Source organism: Monodon monoceros, unplaced genomic scaffold, assembly GCF_005190385.1.
Source record: "Monodon monoceros isolate NGI ecotype Baffin Bay Population unplaced genomic scaffold, NGI_Narwhal_1 Super_Scaffold_7, whole genome shotgun sequence".
NCBI classification, from domain to species: domain Eukaryota; kingdom Metazoa; phylum Chordata; class Mammalia; order Artiodactyla; family Monodontidae; genus Monodon; species Monodon monoceros.
Window position 1 is genome coordinate 30,144,216 of NW_021703784.1, and position 11,175 is coordinate 30,155,390.

General features: G+C 39.1%; 1 protein-coding gene across 1 annotated transcript; it reads right to left on the reverse strand.

The window, feature by feature from the left end:
• Positions 1-4,803: 4,803 nt before the first annotated feature.
• UBTFL1 (upstream binding transcription factor like 1) lies at positions 4,804-6,617 on the reverse strand. The gene is given in 3 exon segments (XM_029209343.1): positions 4,804-5,231; positions 5,234-5,923; positions 6,599-6,617. Coding segments are annotated over 3 exon segments (1,137 nt in total).
• Between the last annotated feature and the right edge of the window lie 4,558 nt (positions 6,618-11,175).

The following is an 11,175-nucleotide window of genomic DNA, read 5'->3' on the forward strand; positions in this document are numbered from 1 at the left end:
AACTTGCCATCAGACTCACCTGTAATACCTATAGATTTGGGTTAATTCTCTTCTTGAGGTCCCCCAAATATCCTGAGGTTCTTATATCTGCCAGGAAGTGACCTTACTTTCTCACCTGGTAAGGCTTCTGGGAACTTTGCAAGCAAGGTACCAGGCTGATTTTCCAAGGGGCTTTATGTCTCCATAATGTCAATCTTAGTTCCCTAAAACTGTCTGGTCATGTCTGATTGGATGCATATTCTAAAATGTGACATTCTAGTCAAAGCCTTGTAATATAATTAATTTTTCCAATTGTGCCCTCTTAAAAGGAGAACAGATTATTAGTGGATTTATGCAAGTAACTATTGCCATAAAAACACAAATACTTACTAAGAGTTTTCAAATTCTGGAGGGATCGGGGGGGAGAACAAGTATAAATGTTTCAATTCTGCTTACAAAGGTATAATTTACCAAATTGCTATATTTCATTACATAAGAGGAAATGTTTCCTCATATATGAAAATGAAAGATTAAAAAGTAATATTTCAAACAAAAAGTCATAAAAATTATAGTCATATTCATCAGTTCATTCAATCATGAATGTGATTGATTCTTGCTGAGCTTGATCTTTTGTTAGCAGTTTTAGGAAGCCATTAGATTTTTAGAGTTCTGTACTTTGTTACCCAATTCAGTAGTATAGTCTGAAATTTATTAGAAACCTGTATTTCTTCTATTGTACATTACTTCTACAGAAGTGCTAAGGGAAAAACCATCAAATACATCTATCAACAATTACAGTGCAAGAAAAAGAAATTAGACCCTTCCGGCAACTTGATAGGAACAAAGAAAAGTGTCTTTACTAAGATTATCAGGGCCTCAGACAATGCAGCGAAGATTGGGGGTATAACCAGACAGGTACTGTCCAGTTCATATTCCACTCAGCAGCCATCTTTGCTCTGACTGCAAACTGCTTTTGGTTGGATAGGAGGAATCCCATCAGGAACTGCTAAAGATTTCCTTCAGGGTAAAATGGATGGATGGAGTCATCCTATTTAAGAGGACCACCATTTGTAAACCTTTAAATCACTTTCAGAAAGAAATACTGGGGGAAATGTGATAGGAGGGGGGAGGGCAGGGAAGATGACATTTGTTGAAAACCTAACATCAAGTTATGTTGCAAGGCACTTTCAGTGGTTAATTGTATCAATTTGAACCTACAACATTGTAGTGAGGTAGGCAAAAACCCCAATCACAGAGGAAGAAACTTGAGAATTACAGAAATTTGGAGACTTGTTCAGGTAAGGGAGAACCAAAGAACACAATCCCATCAGTTTCGATGTTATATGTTGTTGAGAAACTAACGTGTTATCAGGGAGCAGCCAGGACCAGAAATGTTTCCCAAATGTGCCAAGTTAGAAATTAGAATCCGACAGCAGAGTGATCAACAGTGAAGGAAAAGCAGTAGTTAAATGCACCTGGCTGCCAACATTCAGCAGCTCCTGGAAAGAGGCTGGTAAGCAGAGTTCTTCAGGGAACAAGCAGGGACATTTTCAGTAGTCCCCCGGAACGCAGACTTGTCCAGGATCAACAGAATGGACGTTGTCTTCTAACAAGCAGAATGTCTCCTCTCCCTGCACGGCTTCCTCTCTCCCATCGAAGTGCCCGGGTGCTCCAGGGGCCAGGAGTTTGCTGCCAGTTTCCATTCGCCTCTGGACCCACCTGTGGGGCGGAGGCGGGGCTTTGCGCAAGGCTGCAGCAGGTGAGGTTGGCAGCAACCTGGCCGTTCTTTGGATCCCCTGGGCGCGCTCTAGTTCGCCAGCATTCCCGAGGCTCGCTCGGCCAGCAGGCTCTTCTCTCTCAGTCCTGCGGAAGCCATGGCCAAGTCCAGGGTCTTCCGTAGCTTTGGATGTGCTTGGCTACAGCGCTGGCATATTTCCTGGGTGGATTTATGCTGGGTATGTACACCGACGCCTTCCCCGGATCCCAGATCTTCCGCTCCTCCCTGCAGCCTCCAACGGGAAAAGCGGGAGAGTTTGGGGCTGGAGGGCTGTGCTGTGCTGTGGGCGCCGGGCCGACTGAGCTCCTGGACCTGGCGAGCTCCGCTAATTTCAGCAGAACTGGAAACCGGATGGAATGCATTTCGGCCTTCCTAATACAGTGTGACTGAAATTCAAATTTATTAAATGCTCACAGAGTTCAGGGTACTGTGAAGGGCTGTTAGAAAGACAATTTAGAAAAAGATGATTTCACTTACAAGCACCATTAAGGTGTCAAAACTTGCAACGAATATGGGCAGTGCTGCAAAAACTGCCCTTCCCTCGTCATTTATTAAACAAATGTCTGTGGAAGTCTCCCTGTGTGTCAGGCATTGTGCTATGAACTAAACCCCCAGGGCAGAACAAGAAAGATAGAGGCCGTACCTTGATACATAACAGGTGGGAAAATGAAAAGACTATCCCTCATCTAAAACTCGTTTAACCAACTCAAAATTATATATCAGAATTTGAAGATTTTCTGCATTTATAGGAATTTTTTTGTTGTTGTTATGCTCACCATGATCTATTTCTTGGATAAAGGCTTTTTTTTTTTTTTGGCTTCTAGTTTTTATAAAAGTCAAAAGCAATTATGTGTGTATGTAGTATGCATATGTGTATGTATTCTCCACCTACCACCCGTCCCATCTCAGGCTGGCTTAGGAAGCCTCTCAAAGAAACAGCCACTTCAATGGACACTCACCAAAATGTAAGGTGGAAACTGGTATCTGGGATGAAAGCTGAAAATATTAAGTCATTTCTTCAGTAAATTTGTTTCGCACATTTGATCCTCAAAATAAAGTGTTTAAAATATTGCAGGGTGAAAGTGGGCATAGAGGGAACCTACCTCAATATAATAAAGGCCATATATGACAAACCCACAGCAAACATTATTCTCAATGGTGAAAAACTGAAAGCATTTCCTCTAACATCAGGAACAAGAAAAGGGTGTCCACTTTCACTACTATTATTCAACATAGTCTTAGAAGTCCTAGCCACATCAATCAGAGAAGAAAAAGAAATAAAAGGTATCCAAACTGGAAAAGAAGTAAAACTGTCACTGTTTGTAGATGACATGATAATATATATAGAAAATCCTAAAGATGCCACCAGAAGCCTACTAGAGCTAATCAATGAATTTAGTAAGGTTGAAGAATACAAAATTAATAAACAGAAATTTCTTGCATTCCTATACATTAATGATGAAAAATCTGAAAGAGAAATTAAGGAAACACTCCCATTTACCCTTACAGCAAAAACAATAAAATACCTGGGAATAAACCTACTTAAGGAGGCAAAAGACATGTACTCAGAAAACTATAAAACACTGATGAAAAAAATCAAAGATGATACAAACAGATGGAGAGATATAACATGTTCTTGGATTGCAGAATAAGTATTGTGAAAATGACCATCCTACCTAAAACAATCTACAGATTCAATGCAATCCCCATCAAATTACCACTGGCATTTTTCACAGAATTAGAACAAAAAATTTTACATTTTGTATGGAAACACAAAAGACCCTGAATAGCCAAAGCAATCTTGAGAAAGAAGCACAGAGCTGGAGGAATCAGGCTCCCTGCCTTCAAATGATACTACACAGCTACAGTAATCAAGATAGTGTGGTTACTGGCACAAAAACAGAAATATAGATCAATGGTGCAAGATAGAAAGCCCAGAGACAAACCCATGAACCTATGGCCACCTAATCTATGACAAAGGAGGCAAGAATATACAATGGAGAAAAGAGAGTCTCTTCAATAAGTGGTGGTGGGAAAATTGGACAGCTACATGTAAATCTACAAACAACAAATGCTGGAGAGGGTGTGGAGAAACGGGAACCCTGTTGCACTGTTGGTGGGAATGTAAATTGATACAGCCACCATGAACAGTATTGAGGTTCCTTAAAGAACTAAAAATAGAATTACCATATGATCCAGCAATCCCACTACTGGGCATACACCCAGAGAAAACCATAATTCAAAAAGACACATGCACCCCAATGTTCATTGCAGCACTATTTACAATAGCCAGGTCATGGAAGCAACCTAAATGCCCATCGACAGACAAATGGATAAAGAAGTTGTGGTACATATATGCAATGGAATATTACTCAGCCATGAAAAGGAAAGAAATTGGGTTATTCGTAGTGACGTGGATGGATCTAGAGACTATCATACAGAATGAAGTAAGTCAGAAAGAGTAAAACAAATATTGTGTATTAACGCATATATGTGGAACCTAGAAAATGGTACAAATGAACAAGTTTGCAGAGCAGAAATTGAGACACAGATGTAGAGTACAATCCTATGGACACCAAGGGGGGAAAGCGGTCGGGGGTGGGGGTGATGAACTGGGTGATTGGGTTTGACATGTATACACTGATGAAGGAAGGCAATGAAAGGGCACAGGGAGAAGAGCCCTTCCATTTGATGAAGATGCCATGGCCTTTTTTTTTTTTTTTTTTGCGGTACGCGGGCCTCTCACTGTTGTGGCCTCTCCCGCTGCGGAACACAGGCTCCGGATGCGCAGGCTCAGCGGCCATGGCTCACGGGCCCAGCCGCTCCGCGGCATGTGGGATCCTCCGGGACCGGGGCATGAACCCGTGTCCCCTGCATCGGCAGGCGGACTCTCAACCACTGCGCCACCAGGGAAGCCCAGATGCCATGGCCTTTTGCTGGGAAGTTCTTTGTTCAGGTTGTGAAAAAAGCTCAGCTGGAATCTGAGCCAGAGGATTCCCCTGAGGTAGATGAGCTGCAGCCACTGTCCTCAGACACAATCTTCATCTTCACCTACTGCTGTGGGCTGAGGAGTTGCTGCCTTTCTCCTCTTGTTCATCTTCCTTATTTTCCTCTGATCTCCCTGAGGCAGGAAAATATTCTCCAGTCATATCTGATAATTCTGTCTCTGGAGCCTGAAGCCCCTGGCCCAGTCCAAGCCCTCCCTGCAGATTCCCTGATGATGGGGACTGCAGATCCATCCTCCTAATCTTGGGATTAGGGCCTCCCATCATGTTCATGTTCTTACGCTTCAAATAGGTTGTCTCTCTGTAATAAGCATGTTCTTCAGGAGACAGACTCTTGAGTCAGAGATCAAGGTCCACCTTGTACTGTTTCTGCAGTTCCTCAGCCTCCTTCTTATAATGCTCCTTCTGGTTCTGTGGGACACGCTGCCAGCATCTACTAATCTCTACCATGTGCTCCCTCAGGGCAACCCTTTCAGCTCCCTACTCAACCACAAATCCTGGTGGAACTTGTGATAGCCATTCATAGGTGGCTTCTTGGGCTCTTCATGAATAAACTGTTTTTTTGGGGAGACCACTTTTTGCACATTTCCCTGAAACTTCTTTGGCACTTTGATTTGGCTTCCTTTGGGGACATCAGATTTCGTGGAGCTCTGGACCAGATCAGGGTGCTGTTCTCTGAACAGAGTCATTTTCTCCTTAAACTTCTGTTTCTCCTTCTAGAAATCTTGACTATATTTCAGCTTCAGCTGCTCTGGAAGTTTCTTGTATTCCTCAGACAGAACCTTGGTCAGCTCCTGGTTGCTCAGCTTAGGGTGTTTTTGGGTGTACTGGAGTCGCATCTTTTTGAAAAAGCAGAGGTAAGCTGTCAAGGGCTTCTTGGGTAAATCAGGATGCTTCTTGTGTTTTCTGCATTTGTAAGGATTGTCAACATTTTCCTTTGCTTCCAGGACTAATTCTTTCAAAGTGCGAAACTTTCTCAAGTTATAAGAAATTTCTAACCATTTGAGTTTGCACATTTCCCCAGGAAAATCTTTAAAAGCTACTTTTTCCCAGTCCATCAGTGACTGGGTTGTTTTGAACATGTGCCTGTCATTGGATGGAATGTTATTCACCATATATTCCAATAACTTCACAATATCTTCTTTGGACCTGTCATCCTGGCCTTAAGGCAACACCATTTCTTGTTCTTTGGGATACTTATATCATCCCAGCAGTTCAAACACCTCAGCAAATCTCCAGCTTCTTCACTCTCAAGATTCAGCTGGTGAGTTATTTCTGGAAGTCCTGCAGTGTGTGTGATTTCTATGTTTCTGAAGAGAAAGAAAAAGAAAGGTTCTCTCCTATGTGATACACAAGAAAAGCACACCCTACCTGGGATATGTCCCTTCTATCATTTAATTTACCTTTAAAAATGTAAATGAAAACAGGCCCAAATTCTGAGTTGAGGTTCATGTTGAGCATTAAGAGCTCCTTTCGTACAATTAAAAATCCTCAGGCCCCGTTCCAACATGCCTTCCAATCAACCTCACCACAGCTTGTTTTAACTACAAATGAACAAAACTAAAGACTGGCTACTCACTCAAGGGGCATAGGATAAGAGAAAACGAAGGGAACTTTAAAAATTAAAATGTCTGAAAAGGAAAGGGCTTTAAAATAGCAATGAGATACCACAACACATGTATAAGAATGGTCAAATTCCCAAAACAAGGACATCACTGAATACTGAGAGGATGTGGAGAATCAGGAACTTTGATTCATGGCTGATGGGAATGCAAACTAGTACAGGCATTCTGAAAGACAATAAGGCAGTTTGTTACAAAACTAAATATCCTCTTACCATGTAATTCGGTAATCATGCTCCTTTGTATTTGCCCTAATCAGTTGAAAACCTGTATTCATTAAAAAAAAAAAAAAAAACCTGCACAGCGATGTTTATAGCAGCTTTGCTCATTATTGTCAAAACTTGAAAGCAACCAAGATGTCCTTAGGTAGGTGAATGGATAAGGAAATTCTGGTACATCCAGACAATGGAATAGTATTCAGTGCTAAAAAGAAATGAGCCATGAAGCCATCAAGACACATGACATATACTTGAATGCATATCCCTAAGTGAAAGAAGCTAATCTGAAAAGTCTACATGCTTCATGAGCCCTACTATAGGACATTCTGGAAAAAGTAAAAATATGACGACAGTAAAATAATCAGTGGTTGCAAAGGGTTGAGGCTGGGGGTACTAATGAATAGGTGATCACAAGAGGTTTCTAGGGCAGTGTAACTCTTCTGTATATTATAAAGGTGGATACATGATTCCACATGTTCACTATACATCAGTCAAAACCTACAGAACATACAACACCAAGAGTGAACACTAACGTAAAACCATGGACTTTGGGTGATAACGAAGTGCCGGTGTAGGTTCTTCAACTGGAATAAATACACCACTGGTACAGTGTATGAAGATGCGGGATACTGTGTGTGTGTTTATTTGGAGGAGGCAGGAGGTATATGGGAACTCTCTGTACGTTCTACTCAATTTTACCGTGAGTCTAATCTTCTCTAAAACAGTAACACTCCATAGGATTCCAGAGCATAGCTACCTTCTAAGAAGGGTCCTGATGGCCATGGACTGAATGTGCAACTGAGGAGCTAGAAATAGAAATGAGACAAGCCTAGGAGACCCTCCATACTTGCATCCTGCTCTGAGCACTTCATGGATCAGTCATAAACACTTGAACCTTAGGTTAATGACTGATTTATAGACTAATGGACTCTGTCCATTAGAATAAATGCATTCTATTGAGCCATATTTTTTGCCTTTAAATGGAAAGGATTTAGTGAAAATTATGTAATATTTAGAGTATTTATTTTCTTAACTTTATCAGTCTTTAAGCCATAGTGAAAGCGTTACCTTCTTCAGAAAACTCCCCACAAAATACCTGGTACTTACTAGAATTTAAACAAGTGGAAGAACTGTAACAGCATACAATTTTCTCATATCCATTTATCCAATTAGTTGGATAGAAAAGACAATCTTTTCTAACATCATATCTGTGGTACATAATAAGATCTTGCCCCAAACACCTTGAACAATCTCTTAGGATATTCCTCTAGTGTAAAACTAAGCCTTCTCAGATATATGCTAACTAAGAAAAAAGGTGGAAAATTATATAAAATCACTTTTACAAATGAAAAGTGGAATATTTGAAATCTGAATCTGGAGAGGAAAAATGGTTTTCTTTCCAATTATTGTAAAAGATAAGATAATGTATTTAAAACAATGAAGATTGAAATACAGTTCTGCTGTAGTTTTTGTGTGTGGCACTTTTACGAGCCAGGCATTTTTCCAAATAGCTTACATTTATTATTATCCCAGGACTTAGATGAGGAAACTAAAAACATTAAGAGAGTTTATTTACTTACCTAAATTATGAAAAAGGTAAAAAAAAAAACCTAAAAGTAAAGATTTTAAGAAGAGCTTTTCAGTTTTAAAAATAGATTCCATTCATCGGAAAAGTGGGAAACAATTTATCACAGATAGCTCAATCGTTTAATGAACGATTTCATTAAATCGTTCATTAGTTAGGGGATACTAACAATATTTTTAGCCTGGTGAGTGGAACCTACAAGGAGTTGAGGTTCCCAAAGGCTTGTAACAGTGGGAAACTGATCCTGAAAGGGACAGACAGCTTCTAGATGAAATTCAGGGATTACTAATATGTTTGTATATCTTGAGAAGAGGTTGCAGTTCAGAGTTTCAAGTTGAGTGTGTGATAGGTTTAGAGAAAGCCACAGAAAATAAACTTGTAAACTGCAGAATGAAGATGTTATAAGAAACAGGAATTGTACTCACAATACAGCTCTTGGCTGAGCTACATCTTTTTTTAACAAAAGAGAATAACTGATATAATTAATCTAACGAACATATCGTGGAAGTACGATAGGGAGGTGAAAGGAAGAGAAGTGTAAAGATGTATGTAAGGGTCAAGGAGCTAAAGACCTAGATATCTCATTTCTGGTAACATCAGTAGACATTGTTTATATTAATGTATATTAAATACAATCATATACAATAAGACAGGTACTCTGTTTTGGTAGAGATATAAAGATGACAAAAACGTATCTCTCAATGGAAGCTCACAGATACGAACAAATAAGATATCAATAGAAGACTGCCATTATGGAGAAATGTGCAGGTACTTTAGGAGCTGGCAGGGGAAGCACTTCTTTGCATTTTGTCTCCTGCACTCATACACAAAAATAGTCTTCTTACCACCCATTGATAGAGCAACTTGAGAAAAAAAAAATGACACTACACACACAGTATACCTACACTAAACAAAATTATTGTTCAATATTCTATTCTATTAAAAACTCATTCCCATCTATCACTAATAAAAATAATTCATTAGCAGTGTATTAGTCTCTTTTTAACTACAACCTTCAGTTTTGAGAATTCAAGCAATTGAATTTTCTCTTCTTGTTGACATTGACACCCGTGAACTTAAGTGACCTTAATGTAAAGAGAATCCATTTCTTAGACTAGCAGATCAATATATTGCCAATCATATCAGATTGACTATCCTATCACAAGTGTTTTCCCATTTGGAAATATGAAAATTCCAAGTTAAAATAAAAACCAGTGCCATCTGATATACTGTGCTTTCAAATAAATGACAGAAATTAATCAAAACTCCCACTTCTATATCAGAGCAAGTGCAGAAGTTCCTCTGCTTTCTGGTATTCAGTGTGTCACCAGTGTTACATTTTCGCAGCCATCACCAGTTGCTGGATTGTCATGGGGCACTTTAAAGACTGAAGCTGCAAACTTTCCTGAAGAAGCATTACTCTTCACCTTCTACAACGCAGGTTCCCAACCAAGTTTTAGGTATCATGCCAAATGGAAAACTACCTGTCTAGGATTTCCTCTCCAGAAACCCACATCTTACTTTTACACCATAGAAATCATAAATTAGCAGAAACATGTGTATTCCTTTATAAATTTCAAACATTTGTAGGTATTATAATTCTATGGCTCCAGAGTAAACTGAAAGTAATTACATAGTTTTTATTAACTAGGAATATTTCATACACCTGAGAAATTCTTAAGTCTGCTGTTAAATTAAAAAAATTTTTTTTATTTTTAAGGGAAAGAAATATGAATTCCTCTACTCAGAAAATTTTACTCACAAGAAGATTGTAGAATGGGTCTCATCAATGCTGGTAGGAAAATCCATCCAATCAGGTCAGGGGTTCTATGTTCTCTTGGATGGGTCAGCAGCTGTAACTTTCAGAGTTTTCCATAGTCCAGCCAACTCCAAACGACTCTGAACAGAAGAAACATTGCAGGTTAGTCCTTGAATGGAAAATAGAGGCTACAGCCCTGAATTCTACCTCTTTTCCTTTCTCACCTTGACTCTATGGAAATTGTCACTTGCAAAAACACTGCTCAAAAAATAATTGAGAATTATGGGTACTACTTATGCAACTATTTTATCTTGTGCTTTTTGGTTGGTGCTAAGGGGAAATAGACTTCTGCCTATCCCCTTCTGAAATATAGAATAGGTTTTGGGTTAAATTTGTATTTCCATAATTTCATCCACAGAATTAAATTACATATATTATAAGTGGATTACAGTAACCATAGAGTAGGATCATTCATCTTTAAATTTCTATTATAGAATTAATATTTAAAAGGCATCCATTTTTTTGAGATATATCACAAAATATTATCAGTCAAATCAAATATCATGGGCAATAGTTAAACCTTTTCATATTTTCTTCCTTCATTATACACACACACACACACACACACAACTCACTGTCATATATATATGCACTCATGTATGCCAATTAAATATTGTAGAGGAGAACTTTTAATTCAGTTTCATCCAGATGCTTCTGCTTTCCTTGGTGCTAATACTGAGAAAATGATATTTTTCAACACAAAGAAAAATCATTAGTTGGGTATAATATTCACTGATGGGGTAATTTTTGTGGTGTGTCTGTCTTATCCTTCCTAGCAAATGATTTCTTTCTGTCATTACCTCCAATACTTGGGGGAAAATGTTGACTCTTCCTTTGTATGTTGGTCTGTTATGAATTAGAGGACCCATTGTTAGTATTGCTAGTATTTAATTTTTAAGGACCAGCCTTAGTGCACTGGACACAGAAGACATTGGATGTCAGAACTGGTGTTTATCTTGAGAACTCTCCAGGTTCTGCTGTTTCTTTGCTGTTTGTTTCACTTTATGCCACAGCAGTTCCCACAGGACAATACAAAGTGCAGACATATAATTGTTCCTTCAGTTACCCAAATATTAATGGGAGTCACTCTGCTTCTTAAGAAATAGAAATATTTGGCTCAAAATGCTCCATGCAGATAATGTTCAAAGTCCTCCCTAACATTTCCGCTAA